The sequence below is a fragment of the Hemiscyllium ocellatum genome, chromosome 15, assembly GCF_020745735.1.
Source record: "Hemiscyllium ocellatum isolate sHemOce1 chromosome 15, sHemOce1.pat.X.cur, whole genome shotgun sequence".
NCBI classification, from domain to species: domain Eukaryota; kingdom Metazoa; phylum Chordata; class Chondrichthyes; order Orectolobiformes; family Hemiscylliidae; genus Hemiscyllium; species Hemiscyllium ocellatum.
Window position 1 is genome coordinate 57,991,450 of NC_083415.1, and position 26,873 is coordinate 58,018,322.

The window sequence follows — 26,873 nt, forward strand, 5'->3', positions numbered from 1 at the left end:
ATTTCAAAGAGAATGGCATATTTTAAAAAAAAAGACAGTCTTGCAAAAATTATTTAAGAAAAGATACAGGCTTTGGATACAGCACAGAGAAGGTTCACAATGTTGATTCCAGGTATGGAGGGATTTTCTTCTGAAGAGAAATTAAGTAGGTTGGGCTTGGTCAACTGGTGAGGAGACCTTATTGAAACATAAGATTTTCAGGAGGCTTAACGAGATGGGCAACTAGATGTGGAAAGGTTGCTTCCTCCTGTGGGATTTTTAAGATTAGATTCCACACAGTATAGAAACAGGCCCTACCAGTCCACGCTCACCCTCCAAAGAGCAACCCACCCATTTCCCTCTCACTAATGCACCTCACACTACGAGCAATCTAGCATGGCCAATTCACCTGACTTGTACGTCTTTGGACTGTGGGAGGAAACCGGAGCACCCGGAGGAAACCCACGCAGACATTAGGAGAATGTGCAAACTCCATGCAGACAGTCTGCCTGAGGCTGGATTTGAACCTGGGAACCTGGTGCTGTGAGGTAGCAGTGCTAACCACTGAGCCACTGTGCTGCCCAGGATAGTCTAGGACCAGAGAGCATGATCTCAGAGTAAAGGATTACCCATTTAAGACTGAGATGTGGAAGAATCTTTTTCTGAGGGTGGTAAATCTCTTAATTAAATATATTCAAGGTTGAGTTAGACAGAGCTTTTAATCAGTGAGGGAAATCAAGGATTATGGGGTTAAAACAAGTAAATAGAGTTGAGGATTATCAGATCAGCCATGATCTTATTGAATGGTAGCGTAAAAAACAATAAACAATAAACTGCTCCTGCATCTTCTGGTCATGTGGAGTGTGTTAGCTGATTGGTGATTAGGATGAGAAGGTTTGGTTGTGTAATTCTTGTTATTGTGTCAATAATCCAGAGAATGAGAGGACAAATCCCACCATATCATGCTGAAAGTGAATTCTGTTCAATTTAGCAAAAAAACTAAAAAAAAATTAGAAAAAAAACTGAAAATAGAAATTCGACAATTGTTTCTCTACTGTCCTCTTTAGGATAAAATCCAATGTCCTTCCCAGTCTGGGCTACAGGTGACTCCAGTCTCTCAGTGATTGTTGTTGGTTCTCCGATCCCTTCTGAAATAGTTGATTCTCAATCTTCTGTCCTCTGAGGTGCCTTTTTTGTGAATCTAATTGTGGTGTTCTTGTCTTTTCAGTGGCCATACAAAGGCCGGCCCAGGGAGAAGGGCTTTCTGTATGAAATTGTTGCCAACAAGAGAAATGGAATTGATGTTGATAAATGGGATTACTTTGCCAGGTAAACCTGATCTCTCAATCTCTGATCAGTTGATGATGAATATTCATTTTATCCATGTGGTTTTACGGAAGACGCAAAGTTGACTGAATATGAGTGAGGCAGATTTGTTGCTAATGCTCTGTTTAAACAACAGGTTTCATTGTGAACAACATTTTCTTCTCATTTTATTCCTCCTCCTCCTGAAATTGTTGGTTCCTATTGGTATGCAGTTACCACAGGAATTGGTTATCCACTGGCGCCTCACATGAAAAGTGGGTGGTTGTAAGTGTGTAGATGTTGGCAGATTGCTGTGCTACAGTTGAAGTCTAACCAGGTCTTTGTATGTCTGTGGCAAAACTTTCCCTCATGATTTTTGTCCTGTAGGTATAATAGCAGAAATTAAGTCAGTCTTTTATTGTACTTTGTTCATCTTTAGCTGCAGCATTTTGGTGATCTGTTTACATGGACCCCTAGATCTCTCTTCTTGTCACTGTCCACCAAGTGTCTACACGTACCATCGCTTTCCCCTTTAATTTCATGGACTTGCATCAGTGTAATAAACCTCCAGTGTGTCAAAGCTTCCTGAAGGCCCATATCTGTAACACCTTGTAGATCACCCTCTGTTACCTCATCAAAGGGGTCAAGCAAGTGAGTCAGACATAAATCCATCCATCTTTCCTGATTTTGAAAAGTTTATTTTGAGCCTGCAGTTTTCCCACTGCTGATGTTAGGCCAGCTAGCGTTTATCACTCTTCTCTTTCACAAATAATGGTCTTTGTTTAGAAGATCACCAGTCACCTGACGTTGATGCAGTTTGAATCATGATGACCAATCCTCACTGCTTTGTTCTCTCACATTTTGCACTTATACAGTCATACAGCACGGAAACAAACCCTTTGGTTCAACTCATCCATGCTGACCAGACATCCCAATCTGACCTAGTCCCATTTGCCAGCATTTGGCCCATATCCCTCTTAAACCCTTTCTATTCATTCACCCATCCAGATGCCTTTTTACCGGTTGTAATTGTAACCACCTCCACCACTTCCCCGGTAGCTCGTTCTCTGGAAAAGTTACTCCTCAGGTCCTTTTCCTTCTCACCTTAAACCTATACCTTCTCGTTTTGCACTCCCCTACCCTAGGAAAGAGACCATTTCCCTAATGATTTTCTCAATCTCTGCAATATCATGCCTCAGCCTCCACTCCTCCAGAGGTAGATAGTCCCAGTTTTTCAGCCTCTCCCTGTAGCTGAAACCCTCCAACACTGGCAACATCCCTGTAAATCTTCTCTGCACCCTCTCAAGTTTGGCAACATCTTTCCTAAAGCAGGGAGACCAGAATTATTCTTTCAGTAATTTCTAATGCGTCCCACCTGGAGCAGATGAAGAGTGCTACTGGAGTCAGAACATAAATTTGGATTCTCTTTTCACAGATGTTGCCAGACCAATTGAGTTTCTCTAGCTGTGTTTTTTAAAATTTCAAATCTCCAGCAATATTTTGTTTTTATTCAGTCATGGTGATATTCTGAGTGCGGGTCTCTGCCTATTACTGTCCAGTTCAAAATGCTCCTGTCTTCTCTTTGTGTACAGTCCACGTGCTTTATGAAGCCAGTTCCAAAGTAGGCACGTTCAAACTTTGATCATCTCCTCCAGATTAACATCTTTCTTTGCGCTCCTAAGATGCTCAAAATTTTTCCTGGCTAATGACTTGCTCTCATCTTTATATAATTACAAAATTAAAAGATTAAAATTCTCCACAACCTAAATGGCAATTCCTGAATTGAAGAATCAAGCAGATAGAATATTAATAGATTTAAACCATTTAGAAATGAAAATGAGGATGTACATCCCTCTAATGGCAGTTTATTTACAATTTTATGGAGTATATGGAGATGTAGTTCTTCCTTTTGCATACAGTAGACTTTTTGAGACCATTTAATAACTCCTTACAAAAATAAATTAATCTGCAATTCACTTCAAGTGGTCAGGTAATTTATTATGCTTAAAGCTATTTTAAAAAATGCTGAATGAAGTTTCACTTCTAACATACAATTCAGAAATGTGATGTTACAACTGATTATCTCAGAATATTTTTAAAAGATTTTGAAACATTAAGATCCAAGGCATTAAATTGTACCTTCAATTTCTTGAGTAGAGGTGTAGGATATCTTCTGTCAAAAATATCACCGCAAGTAGTATTGTTTGAAGACGATGAAGATATGTAAATGTCCAGCCATTAGATTGTTAAATTCTTAACTAATTGCCTATTCTGTTCTTCATCTAATGCTCTCATACTTTGCAAGTGTGGCCACTAACTCTGTGCCGTTTTTATTCCCCCTTTGTGTTGTCCAAAAAGCATTGGATCATTCAATATTATTAATTATTTAAATATTGAGAATGTGTTATCATGAAGTTGTGAGTTTTTAGCTGCTCAAATTGTTTGTACAGTCGTACCTTTATAGCAGTCAAACTGATTTTCGTTTATGGATTCCCATCAGTGCCTTATATTAAGTAATTACCCATTGTGCCAAAATGGCTGCCACGCTTGCAGATGAAGCTTATCCAGTCACTAAGCTGCAGGAGGGGTCGGTATCTACGTGTGACCTGATGTCGTGAGGCAGGGATGTGGGGGAGACTGGGGATGAGGGCACAGTAGACTGAGGGTATGTAGGAGACAGCTAATGAAGCTGAGCTTCATCTCCCCAGCATCTGGCAAAATGTCAGCAAAACCTCACCCTCGCACTCCCAGATTGTGTTTTTTTTCTTATTCAGTATGTGATGTGGGTGCTACTGTCTGGGCCAGTATTTATTGCCTGTCTCTTGTTAATCTCGAAAATGTGGTGGACAACTTCCTTGAGAGTTGGCAATCCATTTTGGTTTGAAAGTGGAGGATGTTTGGTTTCAGATTCAGGTCAGAAGCTGCACTTATAAACTCCACCCTTGCCCCTCTCTTCTAGATGTGGCCTGGGTGATTGAAGGGAGCTGGGCTGGAGGACTAATGGTGAGCGCTGGTCCTCTAACCAATTAGAGTGAACAAAGGGCAGAGCTGAGCTGATCCTTCTCCTTGTCCAAATGCCAAAATGGCTGACTATGCGTTTGCAGACAGGACTGTTGACATCTGCTGGTCATGACACTGTTTCTACAAGTGCATGTTCATTTTTTTTACCTGGTTGTGGTCCTCAAAAGAACTAATTCACCGGATTGTAGGTACAAGTCTGTTCCACATACAACTTAGTTACTGTCCAATGTGTGATATCCAATTGTATTCTTTTAAAACCTGTTTTAGCCTAAAGGTGAACTCTTTTCATGCACATTTCAATGTCACAGAAATGGTGGGAATGACTTTTATTTAACAGGGAATTTTGTAAACCTTGGTTTTTGAAAGAGATTGGTTCAAATTTTATATGTATTAAATGAATAGTTTCTTCTTAAGCCTAAAGTTTAAGTACAAAGAATAAAGAACAGTACAACACAGCAACAGGTCCTTCGGCCCACCAAACTTGCATTGACCCATGACACCTTTCTGAACTAAAATCTTTTTGTCTTGAGACAGGCCGTATCCCCCTCTTTTCTGCCTATTCTGACAATATGTCTCTTAAACATTGCTATGGTATCTGCTCCTACCACCTCCTCTGGCAGCTCATTCTAGGTACCAAGCATCCTCTGTTTAAACAAAAAACAAAACAATTTGCCTCTCACACCTCCTTTCAAACTTTCCCCCTTTTACCTTAAACCTGTACCCCTTATGACTGATGTTTCTACTCTTGGGGTAACGATACTTTGACCATCCGTTCTATCCATGACTCTCATAGTTTTGCAAACTTCTATCAGGTCGTCCCTCAGCTTCTGATGTTGAACTAAAAATAAACCGAATTTGTCCAATTTCTCTTCATGGCTCAAACTCTCTGAGCTAGGCAGCATCCTGGTAGTCCTTTTCTGTGCTCTCTCCCAAGTCCTCCACGTCCTTCTGGTAGTGTGGAGACCAGAAGTGTACATTTATATTCCCAGTGTGGCGGAACTAAGGTTCAATACAGCTCCACAGCTGTAAGTCCTTATTTCCAAAGTGAAATGTTGTAAGGATATTTAGTAATATTCTTTTCTAATTGTATGTATTTGTTTCTGAAGGGACTGTCATCATCTAGGAATTCGGAACAACTTCGACTTTGAACGTTTCCTCAAGTTCGCTAGAGTTTGTCAAATTCGCAAAATGAAGCATATTTGCACTCGAGATAAGGTAAAGCATATCTTATGATGAAATAGAGATTTTGTTTTGAAATCACAAGCTGACTCTCTTTTTTAGCTAAACCAGATAAACATTAGTTAACTCAGGGCTTGGCTAGTTGGCTGGAAGGCTGGTTTGCAATGCAGAGTGACATCAATGGGTTCAATCCCCACACTACCTGAGTTTACCATGAAGGACTCTCCTTACCTCTCCCCTCACCTGAGGCAAGGTGACCCTCAGGTTAAACCAACAACAGTCTTGCTCTCTAGTGAAAGAGCAGCCCTTTTCTGTCCTGATAGCTTGGAGGATGTCAAAAATAATACCATTGTTCAAAAAAATAGAGAGGGAGAAAACTAGTTAGCCTAACATTAATAGGAAAAATGCTGGATAACTAACAGGATAACCAATAAAAATTAACAGAAAGTCAGCATGGATTTACACATGGGAAATCATGTTTGACAAAACTTCTGAAGGTTTCTGAGGATGTAACTAATAGAATAGATTATGGAGAACCAGTGTATGTGATGTATTTGGATTTTCAGAAAACTTTTAACAGTATGAGGTTAAAATAAAGAGACATGTGGAATTAGGGACAATATGCTAGCATGGATTAAGAATTGGTCAGCTGACAGGAAACAGAGCAGGAATAAATGGGTAATTTTCAGAGTAAATACACTGACAAATGGAATACGGTAGGGATCAGTACTTGGGCCCCAGCTATTCACATATTTGGATGAGGGAGTTAAATGTAATGTTTTTAAATCTGCTGATGACACACAACTAGGTCAGAATGGAAGTGATGAGGAGGATGTGAAGAGATTTTGGGGTGGTTTTGACAATATTCTTGCCAATAAAACATAACATGCTCACTTCAGTGCAAAAACAGAATGACAGGATATAATTTATTTAAATGACGAGAGATAAATTGAAAATGTCGATATATAAAGGGACCTGGGTATCTTTGTGCATTGTTCATTGAAAACTAGCGGTGCAGGTACAACAAGAAATTAGGAAGGAAAATGGTAAGTTTGCCTTCATTGAAAGAGGGTTTGAGTACAGGGACAAAGAGATTTTATGCAGCTGTACAGGGTTTTGGTGACTTGGAGTACTGAGGATATTCTTGGTCTCTTTGTGTAAGAGAACGTATACTTGCCATAGAGGGAATGCAACAAAGGTTCATCGAAATGATGCCTGGGATAGCAGGTCTGTTGAAGGAGAGATTGAATGGATGAGACTTTGAAACATGTAAAATTGTGACAAGGATGAACAGACTGGATACAGCAATGATGTTTCCCCTGACCAGGGGCTCTGAAATAAGGAATCATAATCTGGTTATGTTATAGGCCATTTCAGACTGAGACAAGGAGAAATTTCTTCACTGAGGGTGGTCAACCTGTGAAATTCTTACCCATTAAAGACTATGAAGGTAGAGTCACCAATACTTTTAAGAAAGAAATACATAGGTCTCTAGAAATTGAAGGTTTTGGGATGAAGATTTAGGCCCAACGGGAGGTGCCTCGGTTCCGTGATCAGTCAAATAAGCACTGGTAGCTCGGTCTGATTCAGCAAGATTTAATAATTTATTATGACGCCGGGCAAAGGTTATCCAGCAATGCAGGGGTTACACACCTATATGTACTCTGGAAAAGCTGTGTGCCTTAGCTTAAAACACAGACAACTTTTTATAGGTTTCTTAACAAATAGAGCAGCCTTAATTGCGAAATTAATCCAATAAAATGACAAATGGACATAAAATTAAGCCAATGATATTTCCTTGGAACTGACTTGTCTTGCGCGTCTTTATCTCTGGGGACACCTGGTTTCCAAGGTCCATTTAGGATACTTTAATAATGTCATATCTTACTTTGTTAATTAATGCTATGAACAGGGCATTGTTTGCTAATCTCTTTCAATTAGTTCAGGAATGCAGTTTTCAGCAGAGTTAGATGCCATTATAAACAAAATGATTAATTTGCTCCGAGAAGCCATTTTGTTATGTTATTTTATGTTACTTGCATTAAGAAGCCATTTTGTAGTTAAAGGCATGCATGAAATGGTTGCTCCTGACAACAGCCTAAATCCAGATTTTAAATCCTCAGGGAGGAATGGGAAAGAGGAAGAGTATGGCATTACAATAGAGGATCAGCCATGATCATGATCGATAGCAGAGTAGGCTGAATAGCTTACTTCTCTAATTGTCTACGTAAATATGACAACTACACTCACTCGCTTGTTTTCCTTTTTCATTAAACCTGTTCTTAGATCCTTTTGGAAGATAAGGCCCATCATAGAAACTCATAGCACAAGGAGTTGTGGGCCAGAATTAGTGATGTACAACCAAAAAAGCATATGTTAAATTCATGTTCTCTTTATTGATGTGAGTACAGCTTCCAGGATGGGCTGTAGATGTCTTTCAAAAAGATGGTGATTTCCTCCCTTGAACCACTGCAGTCATGTGTTGAAGGTACTCCTTCAATGCTGTTGGCTAGATTGTATATGTCTAAGTCATAATGACTTGGAGGCGATGGTGCGCCCATATGTCTACTTCCTTGGCCTTCTAGGTTGGGTTGAATCCATCAGGATTCTGTGATCTAGTTAAGGGTGTGAATGTATTTGTGCAGACAGAGATAAAGGATTGATACCGTGAGCGGAAGGTGGTGAAAATAGGGTAATGCAGGGATTGACGCTTGAGCCCGTATCTATTCACATATTTTGATGAGGGAATCACATCTCATCCTTCTCAATACCAGGTTTGTTGACAACAAGGCTAGCTGGGAGTGAGAGTGGTAAGAAGAACGTAAAGAGGCTTTAGGGTGATTTAGACAAGTTGAGTGAGTTGCCAAATATATGGCAGGTGCAATCTAATGTAGATCAGTGAGAAACTGTCCACGTGGTAGAAAAAACAGAATGGCAGAGTGTTATTTAGAGAACAGATTAGGAAAAGGTTGATGTACAAACAATTATAGAGAACTGATGCCACAGACTAGAATATGAACCATGTGAATCCCAGTATGAGATTTTAGATTAATCTGCCCCATTTTATTTATTGTGGGTGTGGGTGCCTCGAGGGAATGGTTTTAGAATCTTTTAGAGTGGTTGGCAGCTCAACTTTGTAATGTATGACATGATGTACATTAATGACAACAAGAGAATCTTATGATTGCAAGTCTGAAAATGCTTCATTTTTAATTTTGTGTTATCAAATGTCTGAAACTTGGTAAGTATTTTTTGCCAATTTTTAAACAGCTTTCTTTAGTTCCTGGGAATTCTGACTGTTAACATCCTGCTTGCTTCACCCACTATTATCAAACTTATTAACCTACCCTGGCTTCTGATCCAGCAACAAATTAACTTTAAAGTTCTCATTCTCCTTTTCAGATCTCTCCATTGGGTGGCCCCTCCCTATTCCTTTAGCCTTCTCCAGCCTCCAGATCCATACATTCAATTGGATTGAAAAACTATGGGTTAAATGGCTTTGACTTCTGTAATTAACTTAATCAGTAGCTAAAGTTCAATTCTGGCCTCTATTGCAATGCCCTGTTTTCATTGTTCCAACATTGGTGGCCATGTTTTCAACCACCTAGTTTGGAAATTTTTAAACTTCTTTCCTAAATCTCTCCGCCTCTTTTCTCTTTTTAAGATGCTTCTTAAAAGCTGCTATCTTTTAAAGCCAAACTTATAGTCACTTGTCCTAATATTTCCAGATCGTTGCATGATGTCACTTTTTGCCTGAGGGTACTTTGTCTCTGTATAGTTTCTTTAATAGAGTTAAATTTCTTGTCTGTTTTCACTGTGCACCTTGTACCAGGTGGAGTTGCTGTTTATGTAAACCCAGTTCTGGCATGTAATAGTGTGGGGGAAAAAATTGAGATATTTTTGTGAAGTGTATTTCACTTTAAATGTTATGGAAAAGGTAAGTCCCAAAACCTTTGATTGAATGGAGTAAGATAAGGAGTGTGAGTAAAGTTGAGTGAGTAAAGGACCAATGGGGATGAGGTTCTTATCAGTCAACATATACAAAGGGCGATGAGCTAGCTAACTGAACATGAAAACCCTCCATTCATCACAGAAACAATTAGAATTTGTGATAGTTGCTTTTCCTTATTCAAAGAGAATGTGGGTGTCGTTGGCTGGGCCAGCACTTGTTTACCATCTCTTTGCTCCTTGATCTTTGTGTCATGCCAGGAGGGCATTTAAAATTCAGCCAGATTATGAAGTCCCATGTTGGCCAGACCAGGGTACGACCCAAAGGGACATGAGTGAACTCCATAAGTTTTTATAAAGTTTCAAGCATTTAGCTTTAAATTCCAGATTTTTAAAATTGAGTTCAAATTTCACAATCTGCTATGTGGGATTTGAAAACATGTGCCCAGAGCATTGACCTGGGGTCACTGGGTTAGTAATCCAGAACACTGCCACTATGTCACTGCCAGCCCTCCTTACAATCAGTAGATGAATGGCTCCCTTCTTGGTATTTGTCTTCATTTGTAAATAAAGTTCAATCTGGTGTAATTAAGTACCCACTGACATTTTTGGCTGAATTACCCAATGTCAAATTCTGCTGCAGGATATCTGTCCATAGACTTTATTGTACTCTAATGAACTAGAGTTTATTCCAGTTTTATGTTTTCCCTTGCAGGAAGTTGGAGACATGTATAACATGTTTCACACACGTAACACCCTGCATCGTAGAGCCTATCAGCACAGAGTGTGCAATATTATTGAGAGCATGTGAGTATAGCTACACTGAAGCTGTCTCTCTCTGGGACATCGCTTCAGTTTTATCCCTTTCATTCTGGCTTAAGGTTTTTCTTTCCTCCTGAAGGGACTCCTGCTAAGGTAAGAGTCCATGCTTTCGGTAGTCCTCTGGCACATCAAACCCTGAGTGTGAATGTGTGTTGGTGAGAGTTGGGAGTTGATCAGCTCTTCCCAGGCAACCTCTAAGTCAGCCTGTGTACCCTTCGCTGAGGGCAATGTTTTCACATTTCCTAGAGCCATACAGCTTGGAAACAGACTCTTCGGTTGAACCAGTCCACACCAACCTTGTTCCCAAACTAACTAGTCCCACCTGCCTGCGCTTGGCCCATATCCCTCCAAACTCTTCCTATCCATGTACTTAGCTGAATGTTTTTTAAATGTTAGTTGTGACTGTGTCTACCACTTCCTTTGGCAGTTCATTCTACACATGAACCACCCTCTCTGTTTTAAAAAAAAAGTTGTCCCTCGTGTCCTTTTTAAATCTTTTCCCTCTCACCTTAAAAAATATGTCTATTGTTTTGAAGTCCTTCATTCTAGGGAAAAGATCTTTACTATTCACCTATCTATGCCCCTCATGATTTTATACACCTTTATAAGGTCACCCCTCAACTTCCTACGCTCCAATGAGAAAAGTCCCAGCCTATCTAGCCTCTCCTCCTAACTCAAATCCTCCATTCCCAGCAATATGCTGATAAATCTTTTCTGAGCCATCTCCAGTTTAAATAATATCCTCCTGATAATGACCAGAATGGCACACAGTACTCCAGTAGATACCTCACCAATGTCCTGTACAACCTCAACATGAAGACCCAATTCCTACACTCAGTGGTCTGAGCAGTGAAGGCAAGTGTGCTAAATGCTTTCTTAACTCGCCTGACTACCTGTGATGCAAATTTCAAAGAATTATGCACCTGAATCCCTAGGTCTTTCAGTTTCACAACCCTACCCAGGGCCCTACCATTAACTGTTCCAACCCTGCCCTTGTTTGTTTTACCAAAATGCAGTACCTTTGCATTTATCCAAATTAAACTCCATCTGCTGTTCCTCAGCCCATTTGACCCAATTGATCAAGCTGTATTTGTGATCTTAGATAACCTTGTTCATTGTCCATTATACCAACAATTTTGGTGTCACCCACAAACATACTAATCATGCCTCCTGAATTCTCATCCAAATCGCTTGCAACCATTTTCTGTCATTTATGTAATTTCTATCACATTCTCTTGGTCAAGATTAGGAACCCTAGCTGGTTTATATTTTCCTTTTATTGCTCCTGTTACACCCCATCTTATGGATACTGAGACCAATAAGATACAGTTGTGGTTGTGTCTGATCAGCTATCCAACCTCAGTACAGACCAGCGATTAACCCTGAGCTATAGTCTGCTCCCTTCCAACACAGCGAATGGACCCACTGAGCTATTGGATTCCTGTTGCTGACAGACGTTTGAAACAATTTCACCCTTCAGGATCACAGAGGCACTGGTGCTCGCAGATCCATACATCGAGATAAGCGGCATGGATGGGAAGCTTTATAAAATATCTGAAGCAATCGATGACATGGTGGCTTACACCAAACTCACAGGTGAGCACTATGGATTGGAATGTTGTGAGGGCTACTGATCTCGTTGGATATCACAAATAAAATCAACACCACTCCTCCCCAACACCCCTGTACTGCCACCACCACCCACCACCAATGGTTCAGGATTATTATGGGAGCCCAAAGCGAGCTCCCCTTTATCAGTGTTGTTCTGGAATACACATGCCCAGCAACCATGTTTTAATGGGCTCTGTTGAAAGGTGAGTATGTAAAGTCATTGTGAGGTTTGGGTAGCTGTAGTTTAAGGGATTAGAATGCGAGTAGTGGTGGGAAAGTAGAGTGAAGTATGATACCAGTGGAGCCTGTGTACGAAGTGGCTGCGAAGGGTAGGGGAAGGAGGTTTTGGGTGTTTGAAGTTCAGGGAGCACCTGGAATGGGAGGGAGGTTGGTGGGGTAGAATATGGCTGGGGAAGGCTAACTTTTCCTGGGTAACTAACTGGAAGCGTAAGAATACAAGAAATTGGAGCAGGGATTAGCAGCATTCCAGGTAGAGAAATCGCTGGCTGCAATGGGATTCATCCTAGACTGATGAGAGAGGTAAGGGAGAAAATAGTGGGGTTATTAACAGAAATTTCCCAGGCCTCTCTAAACACAGGAGTAGTACCAGGGGACCAGTAACTCTCCAAGGCCCCTCCAACAGCAGTCCTGTAATCGTTACCAGCTAGAAGGACAAGAACAGCAGGTCCATGGGAAATCCAAGTTCCACCATCCTAAGGTTGGGCAGTAAATGCTGGCTATCAGCAATGCCCATGTCCCAAGAGTAAGTCAACAAACTAAAGGACTGTAAAGTTGCAAAAGAAGGGGCAAAGGTTAACCCAGGTAAGTACAGACCTGTCAGCTTGATATTGATAGAGGGAAATCTGACAGAGGCCATAAAACAGGATAATGTAACTTATTTTTCTCCAAGTGTACAGTTAGCGCTAGATAGTTAACATGGCCTTTGTCAAGGGCAAGTCATGTCTGACAAACTAAACCACGTTCTTTGAGGTGACACAGACAGTGGATGAGGGTAGTGCTGTGGATGTTGCATTTTTGGACTTTCAGAAAGTATTCGATACAGTGCCACATGGAACATGGTTAGCAAGTTAGAAACATTCAGGATTGATGGATGCTTGACTTCGAAGTTAGCTGCAGGGTAGATAGAGGTGGACATTTCTCCGGTTGGAGGAGAGTTGAAACTGTTGTTCCCCGGGGATCGATGTTGGGACTCTTGCTTTTTTCTAATTTGTATAAATGATTTTACGATGGATGTTGAGGGCAAAATCTCTAAATTTGTAGCTGAGACTCAGCTGGGGAGATTAGTGAATTGTGAGCATGATGGTCGCTCTGACAAGTTGGCCAAATAAACAGAAACTTGGCTGATAAATTGCAATGCAGAGAAATATGAGGTAATGAATTTTGATGGAAGAAACCTGGAGAGACACTACAGGCTCGATGGTGCTTGAGGAGGGGGGAGCTTTGAAGGGAGAACAGGAGCAGAGGGACCTTGGGGCTCAAGCGCGTAATTCTCTGACGGTGGCCAAGCAAGTTGATATAGTAGTTAAGAAGGCTCACAGGATCCTTGGGCTTATAAAATAAGACATAGAGTATAGAAGCAAGGAAATAATGCTATACCTCTACAAATCATTGGTCAGACCACATTTGGAGTACTTAGGAGAGGTCACTTGAGCCAAAATGTTAATCTGATTTCTCTCCACAGATGCTGCCAGACTTGCTGAGTTTTTCCAGTGATTTCTGTTTTTGTTGGAGTATCGTGTTCAGTTCTGGGCACCTTATTTAAGGAAAGCTGTTAAAGTCCTGGAGAGAGTGCGAAGGAAGTTTACTAGAATTATGCCAGGAATGAGGGATTTTAGATACAAGGAAAGATTTGAGAATACCCTCTCCAAAGGCTTAATGTTTCTCTGACCTGTGCTGGAATGTGATATTATTTATGTCTTGGAGCATTTTGTTTCGATAATCACTGTTTTATCAGGTGCAGAAGAGACAAGAGTGTCCTGAGTTGACTGACATTTTGATTGTTACTTTTTGCAGATGAAATCTTCCAACAGATCCTGAATTCATCTCGACCCGAACTGAAGCCTGCGCGGGAAATCCTGAACAACATCCTTTGTCGGAAGTTGTACAAATGGATTGGTCAAACCCAACCTGAAGCTGAAACGACCATCCAGCCAGTAGGTATTTTGCACAGTGTAGCATGGTCAGCATAAAAACTGATCAAATTGCTCAACTAGTCTAAACCAGTTCTTGTAATTCTCATGAATCTCCTCCCAGTCAACCCTTGCCCTGCCTCCAATCCTGTTTCCTTTCCCCTCTCTACCGTATTAATGCACCCTGTATTAACGCTTTCAGCTTCAATCATTCCATCTGACAACACATTGCACATTCTCATTGCTTTCTGTATAAGGAAAGTCTTCTAGTTTAACTTAATTTGCTAGTTGCTGACTTCTACTAATTCTTCCTTGTGTTGGTCATAGAGCCTAAAGCAGGGAAATAGACTCTTTGTTTCAGCTCATCAATGTCGACCAGGTTTCCCAAACTAAACTAGTCCCAATTGCCTGTGTTTGGCTCATATCCCTCTTATCCATTTCCTTTTCATGTAGCTATCCAAATGTATTTTAAATGTTGCATCTGTACCTGCAACTATCACTTCCTTTGGCAGTTCATTCCACATACAGGCCACCCTTGTGTGAAAAGGTTGCCCCTCAATTTCGTTTTAAATCTTTCTCCTCTCATCTTTAAACCTAGGCCTCCTAGTTTTGGACTAGTTTTGTTTATCCTGTATATATTCCCTTTCCCAATTAAGTCATGACATCGCCCCTCCCATCCTTGGGAAGAGACTCTTACTATTCACCTTCTCTGTTGTGTCTCATGATTTTATAAACCTCTGTAAAGGACCCTTCAATCACGCTATACTCCATTGAAAGATGGCCCAGCGTATCCTGCCTCTCCTTATAAACTCAAAACCTGCAGTCCTGGCAACATCCTAGTAAATCTTTTCTCTGCCCTCTCCAATTCAATAATATCCTCCCAATAGCAGGGTGACCAGAACTGCATACAGTACTCCAGAAGTGGCCTCATCAGAGTTATGTACAATTTCAACATGGTGTCCTAACTCCTGTACTCAGTGGTCTGAGCAATGAAGGCAAGCGTGCTAAATGCCATCTTAACCACCCAGTGATGCAAATTTTAAAGAACCATTATCCCTGAACCCTTAGTTCTTTGGCTGACAACACTACCCAGGGACTTATCATTAACTGCATAAGTCCTGCTTTTGCTCGTCTTACCAAAATGCAATACCTTGCAATTATTCAAATTAAACTCCATCAGCCACTTCTTAGCCCATTGGCCCAATTGGTCAATATCCCTTTGTAATCTTAGCTGCAATTACGGTCTACTAGACCACCAATTTTGATGTCACCCACAAACTTACTAACTTTGGCATCTTCCAGTGAAGTCATAGAGATGTGTGGCCTGGAAACAGACCCTTCAGTCCAACGCGCCCATGTCGACTAGATATCCTAAACGGCACTTAGCCGATTTCCCTCTAAACCCTTACGAATCATTTACCTGTTCAGATGTATTTTTAAATGTTGTAATTGTACAAGCCTCCTGCATTTCCCTGGCAGTTCATTCAAATCACCCTCTGCATGAAAAAGTTGCCCTTTGGATCCCCTTTAAATCTTTCCCCTCACACCTTAAACCTATGCTGTCTGGTTTTGGACTCCTTACCCTAGGAAAAGACCTTGTTTATTCAATCTATCCATGCCTCTCCAGATTTTATAAGCTTCTGGAAGGTACCCCCCTCCTCAGTGTCTAACATTCCAGGAGAAAAGCCCCAGCCTATTCAGCCTCTCCCAACTGCTCAATTCCTCCAACCCTGACAGCATCCTTGTAAATCTGTTCTGAGCCCTTTCAAGTTTCACCAACATCCTTCCTATTAGCAAGAAGGCCAGAACTGAATGCAGTACTCCAACAGTGGCCTAACCAATGTCCTGTAGAGGAACAGTGTGACATCCCAACTCCTGACCAATAAAGGCAAGCAAACCAAACGCCGCCTTTGCTTACCCCGTCGAACTGAAACTACTTTCACAGTGTTAGGAACATGCATTCCAAGGTCTCTTTGTTCAGCAACATTCTCCAGTCATTTTGGGAGATTACTTTTACTGTTTTAACTCTCCCAGCTGCATGCCATATGTGGTGTAATGTACAGAGACAGGTAAGTTTGTTCATCTCTGCTACCTAGTTACTCCTGTAGTAGACCTTGATGAATTACCCACGGGTGGAAACTGGCCTCATTTCTGCTTTCTTTTGAACTTCTCCAGCTTTAATGCATGACTATCACTCTGATATCTGGATCCTTGTCAGATGTCATGACTTAATTGGGAAAGGGAATATATACAGGATAAACAAAATTTTGACTTTGATTCTTGCTATAATTAGATTACTTAGTGTGGAAACAGGACCTTCGGCCCAACAAGTCCACACCGACCAGCCGAAGTGCAACCACCCAGACCCTGATGTTTACCCCTACACCTAACACTACGGGCAATTTAGCATGGCCAATTCACCTAACCTGCACATTTCTGGACTGTGGGAGGAAACCGGAGCACCCGGAGAAAACCCACACAGACACGGGGGGAACGTGCAAACTCCACACAGTCAGTCGCCTGAGGCGGGAATTGAACCCAGGTCTCTGGCGCTGCGAGGCAGCAGTGCTCTTGCAAAGATTCTGTTATCTGTATGCTGATGGTCATCCTTCAGTTGAATGGGTGATCAGATGAATGAGAATGTTGTATGAATTCTTTCTTTTAGGTGTGTGTCCGTTTGCCCACATGGAGAAGGAGAGGGATGCTGTATGTCTGTAGCATCTGGGCATTTTTCACACTCTGGCACTGGCCCCTTGTTATTAGCACTCAACTGATCAGGGTTTGTTGCCGGGTCGAATTTCCTTAACACAAAAGATCCTTGGTGCTTTTCAGTTTATCTCCTTCCTTCCAGCTCAAAAAATGTGTAAAACTTGATTTTCAAGTTGCAAACAACTTTCCTAGTCTTGCAGTTATAGCAGTCCAACTCCTACTTTAGGTTATAGCTTTTTGAATAAAAAATCAGCAAACCAGGGCTCCCACAGGAAAGTAGTTGAGAATGAGTTTGAATAGAACATAGAAAACTACAGCACTGAACAGGCTCTTTGGCCTATGATGTTGTGCTGAGATTTAATCCTAATATAAAATATAGTAACTTAACCTACGCACCCCTCAACTCATTGCTATCCATGTGCATGTCCCGCAGTTGCTTAAATGTCCTCAATGACTCTGCTTCCACCACCACAGCTGGCAACACATTCCATGCATTCACAACTCTCTGCATCAGATGTCTCCTCTATACCTTCCTCCTAATATCTTCAAACTATGACTTCTCGTACCAGTCAATCTTGCCCTGGGGAAAAGTCTCTGGCTATTGACTCTAGCTATTCCTCTCATTGTTTTGTACGTCTCGATCAGGTCTCCTCTCGCTCTCGCTCTCGCTCTCGCTCTCGCTCTCGCGCTCTCTCTCTCTCTCTCGCGCTCTCTCTCTCTCTCTCTCAAGAGAAAAGTCCGAGCTTATTCAACCTTTCTTCATAAGGCAAGCCCTCCAGTCCAGGCAGCATCCTGGTAAACCTTCTTTGCACCCTCTCCAAAGCCTCTGTATCTTTCCTATAGTAGGGTGACCAGAACTGGACACAATATTCCAAGTGTGGTCTCACCAGGGACTTGCACAGCTGCAGCAAAACCTCGTGGCTGTTAAACTCGATCCCCAGTTAATGAAAGCCAAAACACCATATGCTTTTTTTAACAACTATGTCCACTTGGGTGGCAACTTTGAGGGATCTATGTACTTGCACACCCAAATCTCTCTGTTCCTCCATACTGCCAAGAATCCTGTCTTTAATCCTATATTCAGCATTCAAGTTCGACCTTCCGAAATGCATCACTTCGCATTTATCCAGGTTAAACTCTATCTGCCATTTCTCAGCCCAGCTCTGCATCCTGTCTATGTCACGCTGCATCCTGTCTATGTCACGCTGCAGCCTGCAGTAGCTCTCTATATTATCGACGACACCTCCAATCTTTGTGTCATCTGCAAATTTACTAACCCATAACCACCTCATCCAAGTCATTTATAAAAACTGGAATAAGGTGGAAATACTGTTGAGAACAGCTGGTTGTTCCCAGAAACTGCACGTTCTGACCATGTATTTTGAATTTTGGATCTTTGGCAGCTAAAGTTCTGGCTTCATTCCCAGTGTTGCTAAAAGTTTCATTCACACCTCTTAATCTTTATTCCTCATTATCTGCAGTGCTGTGCTCTAAGTCTGTCCTATGCTCAGTCTGCAACTCTGTCCTTTTGCTTGCTGTTCACCATTCTTCTCTTGGAAACATAATGACGTTCACTATGCACCATAGAGAGCATTCTATCCAGATACTTCATAGCTTGGTATGGCAACTGCTCTGCCCAGGCCCATAGTAAACTGCACAGAGTTGTGAACACAGCCCAGTCCATCATACAAATCAACCTTCCGTCCACTGATTCTATCTACACTTCCTGTTGCCTCAGGAAGACAGCCAACATCACCAAAGACCCTTCCCTCCTTGTATATAATCTCTTCCACCCTCTCTGTCAGGCAGAAGGTACTAAAGCTTTAACACACGTACCAACAGGTTGAAGAACAGCTTCTTCCCCACTGTTATTCGACTTTTGAATAGACCTCTCAAATTTCAAATCTAAAGCTGATCTTATTTTTTATTCACCTTCTTTGCAGTCAGATCTTTGTTCTATCACCCTGTGATCCTTGTGTATTGTGATCTGCCTGTACTGCACGTAAACCAAAACATTTTACTCTTCTTAGGTACATGTGACAATAATAAATCAAACCAAATCAAATCACACAGGAAATTCTATTCCCTCCTTTTTTCAGATGTGTGTGGTCTAACCTGCACCACCTCCCATTCTCCCATCTCTCCTGTTTTTACCCCATTGGCTCCTGGTTCAGCAACTCCTTGTTTGAATTTCTGTCTGAGCCAAAACCTTCTACTAACTCTGGTCTGTTCTGCATCCCTGATTTTCTTTGGATCCTCCTTTTGCCACCATATTTTCAGTTGTCTTAAGACTTAAAGAGTGAAATTTCCTTGTAAATCTCTAATTTGCTGTCTTGCTTGCTTTGAGAAATATCTTTGAGCATATTACTTTGACTACTTTTCTTTGTAGGTCATCCATCTTAATCCTAATAGTTGCTTTTGAGGTTTCGTGTCTCTTAATTTGATAACTTTTTGAAATACCCTTGGATGTTTACTGCGTTCAAGGTGCTATATGAATAGAAAGAGTAGTTGTTTTTGCTCAGTTATTTGGGTGAACATTTGAACATTTTTAACATGAATTTGACCGTTTTGCTTTTGCTTTTGAGATTTGATGGAAATTTTATAGTAAAGTAACCTCATTTTTGCATAAAAAGAACTTCAGGACAAACTGTCACAATCTTCTAATTCTTTTAGGAAGAAATCAATGAGCTGAACAATCAGGTCGCTGCAGCTATCCCATCGACACCTCTTGATGTAAAACTGGCTCCAGAAGATTTCATTGTAAATGTAAGTGTTTGGATTGTTGAGGTTGAGTTGCTTCTTCTCCCCACCCCTTGAATGAAAGGTCAAAGGTTCAAATCGTGAGCGTTACTGAATGAGCTTATTGTATTACAGACGTCAACTGAAACATTGATTAAAGTTCCTCTACATGTGAGCTCGGGAGAATTAAACTCTTTATTCTTCTGGCTCAAGATCTCAGTTAAGTAATGTTTGTCTACATGAGCTTTGGCTGAGGGACTGTCTAGCTTGTTTGAGATACAGTTGCCAGAATTTACCCTGCCAACTCAACTGGAACTAAATGGCCTCTTGTCTAACCTGACCCATTAATCTGACTGCGTTCCACTTCATCTTGAAAATACCAGTGAAATGTCAAGATTAATTCGTCGCTTCCAGTGTGCAAGAATGTACACGAGCGCACACACGTGCATATGACGCAAGCTGATTCACACTCGCATATAAAAGTCGCAGTACAACAATGGCGGAGTTGTTGATGAATCAAGAGTAGTAAATCTCTGACCAGTTTGTGCTGCTATTGATTCAGAAATGTAGTGCTTGCCTGGATTATGTGCCCAAATCTCAGGAGTGGGACTTGAATATGCGAGATTCGTGCTTGGGGCCAAACCTTATGCACTGAGTGTTATTGCTGACGGAGTTGATAATCTACTGAGGTGAACCTAGAAACTCTCGTTTGATATTCCCTCTTGGCCAGAGTGTAAGTTTGTAAACTGTTGTGCTTGCATTTCAGTGTGAGGAGATGAGTCTAGTTAATAGTGGAACTAATGGTAACCCTGGGTTCTTGGAGCTTTCTCATGGCACCACAGAGGGAATTCTAAGATCTTCTTCTGAGACTGGCTGTATTTTATCTTCACTGAGCTGCTTTGCTCGGCAGATGACATCTGTAATGATTAGATTACTTACAGTGTGGAAACAGGCCCTTCGGCCCAACAAATCCACACCGACCCGCCGAAGCGCAACCCATCCATACTCCTACATTTACCCCTTACCTAACACTACGGGCAATTTAGCATGGCCAATTCACCTGACCTGCACATTTTGGACTGTGGGAGGAAACTGGAGCACCCGGAGGAAACCCACTCAGACACGGGGAGAATGTGCAAACGCCACACAGTCAGTCGCCTGAGGTGGGAATTGAACCCGGGTCTCTGGTGCTGTGAGGCAGCAGTGCTAACCACTGTGCCACCGTGCTGCCCAGAAGACTGTTTCTGCATGGTTCGAACTGGGGACTTTTCGCGTGTTAAACGAATGCAATAACCACTACACTACAGAAACTCAATGGTGGAGCCCTGTGATGGTGCTATGTGTTCAAAATTGTCGAGTCAACTTTGGATTTCCTCTTTGCCAGCCTAAATTGATTTGTTTTTAATTTCCTGTTCCTCCTCCTCTTGATTGCGGGGTGCTTGTTCTTTGCTGAAATCTCGTGCAACTAGAACTTTGCTTTGTCCAGTATATTGGCCAAGGAGCTAATGCACTGATTCTGGAACGATTTACTTTTCTTGCAGACTGGCACTTAAAAAAACAAATGTGATTGTTCAAATGGGTTAGAGGTGGTCTTTCAATCTCCCCTGCATATGTTTTGATTTTCAATTGGGCAATGACATGTCACACTGATTCGGGCCCCAATAAGGAAACACATCATGGTCCCCTGTAGAATTCCCAGTTATGTTTTGTTATTCAAGGTTAAGATCATTCTTTCCTCATTGTTTTTAAGTGACATGACCTTAACATTAGAACCAGGTCATTTGAAGATGATATCAGGAAGCACTTGTTCACTCAAAGGGTAGCAAAGAGTCTCTGGAGGTTGAGGACAAAGTGAAAATTTCCAAACTGAGGTTGCCTGAGTTTTTGTTTGGTTCTGTAACATTTAATATCCTTGTCGAACAAAAGTAAGTATGTATAGTTAAGATGCAGATTGGCCATGATTCATTGGCAGAACAAGGTTTTGGGGCTGAATGGCCTCCTGCTGTTCCTATATACATACGTTCTCGTGAAGGTCTGTTCTTCAGTGTGAATTAAATCCTAGCAGGGCAGTTTGCTTCTCCATAAATTGAAACATCGATAATGTTGTTTTAAAATGCTATCTTTTGTGATTTAGCCTAGTGTAAATTTAGAGCTTGTTATGTCTCATTTATGTATTGATTGATCCTCCCTGTCTCATCTAGTTCCTTTCCTAATTTGTTTTCAGCTAGAAATGACGTGGCATGGGTTTCCCCTTAGTTTGCTCATTTGTTCATCAGATAGACAGGGTACCTCTTCTCAATAAATCAAAGTGTCAGTCTTTTGCTGGGGAGATGAAGTAACTCCTTTTGACTCTGCTAACCTTTGCAGGTTCAAATCCCACTCCAGAAGCTTGGAGCATGAAATATATGCTCACAATCCCAGTGGAGAGATGTTGTGCTGCACTGCCAGATATTCTGCCTTCAGGATAAAGTTTCAAATGGATTTTTAGGTGTTTTTGTATTACACATTTGTCTGTGGTTTCCAATGTTTCCTGCCAGTGAGATTAAGCTAAATTATCTGATCTTGACCAATTGCCTTCTTTATACTTAACAATTACATTAACCTGTTGCTACTCTTTTTCCATCTTCTATTGTCCTTTATCAGTATTTAATTATTTTCAATTACAGGTAGTTCTTTTATAATGCGAAGGTTGCATTCTGTTATAGCCCTGCATTATAGAAAAATCGTGCTTTAAGTACTGTTTCTAAGGTATTGGCAATGAGATGCATTATAGCTAACATGCATTTTAGAAGTTACAGTGTGTTACAGCGAACTTGCATTAACAAGATGTGCATTATAGCAGAACATGTTATGATGCAGTGCTGGATTAGGTGGGACTTGAACCCAGATGTTTTACGCCACAAGACTGCTTGAGTCAATGTTTGTCCCTCAGCAAACATTATTAAAACAGGGTTATCAAGTTATGATCACGTCACACTGGTCTCCCTGCGATAGGAAACATGTTGTGAAACTTGAAACAGTTCAGAAACTGGTGTTGCCAGGGTTGGAGGGTTTGAGTTATAGGGAGAGGGCAAATAGGCCGGGGCTGTTTTCCCTGGAGTGTCGGAGGAAGACTTATAGAAGTTTATACAATCATGAGGGGCATGGATAGGGTGAATTAGGTGTTTATCCCAGGGTAAGTGAGTCCATAATTAGAGGGCATAGGTTTAGGGTGAAAGGAGAAAGATTTAAAAGGGATCTGAAGGGCAATGTTTTCACACAGAATGGTGGTATGGAATGAGCAGCCAAGGAAGAGGCTGGTACAATTATAACATCTAAAAGGCATCTGGATGGTCACATGAACAGGAAGGGTTTAGAGGGACGTGGGCCATGTGCTGACAAATGGGACTAGGTTCATTTAGGATATCTGATTGGCAAGGACAAGTTGGACCAAAGAGTCTGTTTCTGTACTGTACAACTCTGTTTGTGAGAGCTTGCTGCGCATTAGTAAACTAATATGGATTCTACATTACGACGATGAATGTTTTTTAAAGCATGTATCAAGCATAAAGCACTTTAAGGTGATATAAGCTCATGGAAGGCACGCTGTCTAGATGTTAGTCAGTTTACCAACAAAGCAACATGCAATAGGGGCAGAAATGTTTCTGATGAAAAAGTTTTAGAATTTCATCATCTCTTTCTCCTTATTTAGGTTGTTCAGATGGATTATGGGATGGCAAAACAAAACCCCATTAACAAGATCCGTTTCTACTGCAAGCACAACCCCAACCAGGCAATCAAAATTCGGAAAGACCAGGTAACCTCAATCCTTGGAGAGGAAATCGATTCTGGTTTTAAAATGTTATGCACTCTCCAGTTATGCCCTGACTGAAGGCATGGTGTGAGTGAGGCAGTTGTGTGGACAGCCTGGGAAAGCTGTCTAGAGCTTGGTCCTGGTTTTCCCCACAGCAGCCGCTGCCTTTTGAGCTGTTGGGTAGTTCTTTAGAGGGTCGAAATCAGTTTGTTTTTTTCACTTCTTGAGGGCTACATTTCTGCTTTTCCAATCGCAGTAACTCCTACATTGGGTGACGCATTCATGTAGTGCCTTCTGTATTTGTGTTGACACATGAGGTATTCGCACTCTCTCTCAAGCAGAATTAGAAGAATTTATGAATATACGCAATAATCGTCCACAAAATATGAAGAAGGGCTTATGCCTGAAATATTGATTCTCCTGCTCCTTGGATGCTGCCTGACCTGCTGTGCTTTTCCAGCAACACATTTTTCAGTAAAGCCACAATACATAAGACAAGCACCAAGTGTTGAAACTGGCACACAGCAACAAGTATAAATTAGCAACAAAAGATTTTTTCCTTGAATTAACTGGTGCATACTTCTTTGCACTAAATACTATCAATTAAAATACATCTCCTGTAGGTGGGGTAAGTCATGGCTAATCGTAAAAGCACAAACTGGAAGACTTTAATTGGGCAGTTACATTTTACTACCTCTCAGACCTTGATCTCAGATTATGATGTTCCTTACAATAGCTCCCACTTTATTTTTTCCCCATATGCAGCCTTAAGCTAAGGATTCTACCATCTCCCTGTGGAATTTGTTACCACAAGCAGGAGCAGGAGGAGGCCATTTGACCCCTCGAGGCTGCTTCACCATTCAATAGGACCATGGCTGATCTCAACATTCCTCAGGTCCGCTTTCCTGCCCTTCCCATAACCATTGATTCCCCGACTGATCAATAATCTATTTCTGCCTTAAATGTACACAAGGACTCTGCCCCCACAGCTCCCTGTGGCAAGGAGTTCCAAAGATTCTCAACCCTCTGAGAGAAGATATTCCTCCTCATCTCAGTCTGAAATCAGTATCTCTCTTTATCCTGTGACCATGCCCTCTGGTCCTAGACCCTTCCATGAGGGGAAACGTCCTCTCAGCATTTATCCTGCCAAGCCCTTTACAAATTCTGTGTGTTTCAATGAGATCATCTCTCATTTTTCTAAACATTAACAATTTCTAGACGTTCAGGCTTCCAGTTACCTTACCTTTGTTGATGGGTTTAAAACTGTCCTTGCCGCCTACATCTGCTCACTCTCCTCATCTCATTGCAGCTTTCCCCTCCCCTCCCATTGGGGACCTGTTTCCCATTCCCTCTTGGACCCTCTTCCTCTTCCTCCACTCTTACAGCATTCCTTTACTCACTACCCCCCTCTTGTAGTCTCCTCTATCCAACACCCCACCTTGCTTTGCCCTTCCCAGCAATGTTGCCTGGACATTCCATCTCCCCAATCCAGATATTTTGTAGTCTTCTTCACCCACACCCGTCAGAACCACACTCACACGCGCACAGACTCGCGGGCACGCGCACGTACCTCCCTCACCCACTCTCGCGTGGTCTCACTGTCGCACGCTCTCACTCGTGCTGTTACTCACACACTACTTCACTCACACAATCCACAGGGTCTGTGATTGAATGTTCCTACGTGTTTAGATGGTGGGATGCGATAACTTGCCCACTGCCACAGTTCGAAAACTTGAGCGCGCCTCAGCTGACTCTGATGAGAGTTGAAGCTCACTGCATCATCCCAGGAACTTCAGCGTCACCACATTTGTTGTTACTTGATGTGAAAATGACCTTTCTTCCTCCTGTACCCATCCAGGTGTCTCAGCTGCTGCCAGAGAGGTTTACCGAGCAGCTGATCCAAGTGTACTGCAAGAAGTCTGATCAGCCAAGTGTGGAAGCAGCCAAGAAGCATTTTGTACAGTGGTGCATCAACAAGAACTTCAGTAAACCCAGGGTAGGGAGCTCGAGACTACTGTCACTTCTGTGTTCTTTATGTTGCCCTCCTGAAATATTACAATATTATCTTACTCTCGAAGTCAAACAAGATCACCTTGTGATTGATTCATAGTCCGTTTGCTCACCCAATACCAGGTGTTTTGGTGTTATCCAAAGTCTGGAGTGATAATGTCACTAGGCTAATAATCAGAGGCCCAGATTAATATTTTGGGACAGGAGTTGGAATCTCACCAGGTCAGATGGTGAAATTTGAGTTAGTATAAAGTTCAAGTAAAAATGGTGTAACCACTTAATTGTCATAAAAATCCATCTGTTTCACTAATGTCCCTGAGGGAAGGAAATCTGTCACCCTCACCTGGTCTGGCCTGTATGCGACTCCAGACCCACAGCAGTGTTACTTGGTAATTGCCCTCTGGGGATGAGCAATAAATATTGACCCAGGTAATGGCATCTATAGTCCATGAATAAAGTCAAAAATATTGGGAGGCAGGCAGTGAATTTTTAAATCTTGGTCAGTATTTCCCAAACGAATACAACTATTCAAAAAACTCCACGGTATTTATACTCATGTTGTTTTTGAGAACTTACAGGCATAATTCATTCTACATGTGTCATATGCTATGAAACAATTTACAAAATGTAATAGAATGTAAGTGCAAAATACAAGGCAATACAGTAATGCCCCCTCAAAACATTTCAAGAAAGTAACCTAGACCCTAACTTTGCTCGTTGTTTTAAGCAGATGTACGGTGCATATTCCAGGAGAGATGCAACTGGTAAAACCACTTCATTTTAAACAAAACAGAATTTATTTACAATATTACCAAACGAAAAACAAACAAAAGAGAACAGAATATCGAATAACTTAACCTATTCGCAAACCCAATAGATTATACCAACTTAATGATGCTGTTCCAAATATTTGCAACAATCCCCATAAACATGCTTGGCACGAAAGGTAAAGTCAAGCACAAGGTCTTGCAGGAGAGAGAGAGAGAGAGAGAGAGAGAGAGAGGACCAGCATGAACCTGCTTCTTTAGGTCCAGCTGCTTCAAATCTGCCTGTCTGCTTTCTGTGCACAACCAGACTCTTCCAAAAACCAAACCAAACCAAAGAAAAACTGAGCTGGGAGAACTGGCCACTCCCCTTTCATTGTGCAAGGGTTTATTCTTTAAAGCCTTGACAACCTTTTGGCTGAGGCAGTATCTGTTACCTATAATCAAACCGGCCTTAAAACCCATCCAACTTGAACTTTTCGGAGTCTGTGTCTTTTTATGACCTCTCTGGGGGGGAAAAAAAGTCAAGGCCACCATAATCTTATTAAAGGAGCAGCATTGTCACACCTTTTATGAGGATGATACCACAGATTGGAGGCTGTGTCAAGGTGATGAACAGGGAGTTCCTCTCGCATGCCTTGATCAATATTCATTCCTGAATAAATATCAATAATAGCAGATAACCTGGATATCATCACGCTGCTGTGTGTGTGGGTATATGCTGTGCAGAGATTTGCTGCTACATTTGCATTGCCACGGTGACTACACTTCAAATCTACTTCACTCGCTGTAAGGAGCTTTGAGACATTCTAAGTTTGTGGAAAGTGCTATATAAATGCAAAT

At 41.6% G+C, this 26,873-nt stretch overlaps 1 protein-coding gene across 1 annotated transcript in view; it reads left to right on the top strand.

The window, feature by feature from the left end:
• LOC132822997 (deoxynucleoside triphosphate triphosphohydrolase SAMHD1-like) overlaps nt 1–26,873 on the top strand; it is a 60,476-nt gene that overhangs the window by 26,606 nt on the left and 6,997 nt on the right. The window contains exons 8-15 of the mRNA XM_060836517.1: nt 1,208–1,308; nt 5,412–5,520; nt 10,148–10,239; nt 11,735–11,850; nt 13,900–14,039; nt 19,398–19,490; nt 23,155–23,259; nt 25,115–25,252. Coding sequence (XP_060692500.1) covers nt 1,208–1,308; nt 5,412–5,520; nt 10,148–10,239; nt 11,735–11,850; nt 13,900–14,039; nt 19,398–19,490; nt 23,155–23,259; nt 25,115–25,252 — 894 coding nt within the window. The remainder of the gene's footprint in view (nt 1–1,207; nt 1,309–5,411; nt 5,521–10,147; nt 10,240–11,734; nt 11,851–13,899; nt 14,040–19,397; nt 19,491–23,154; nt 23,260–25,114; nt 25,253–26,873) is intronic.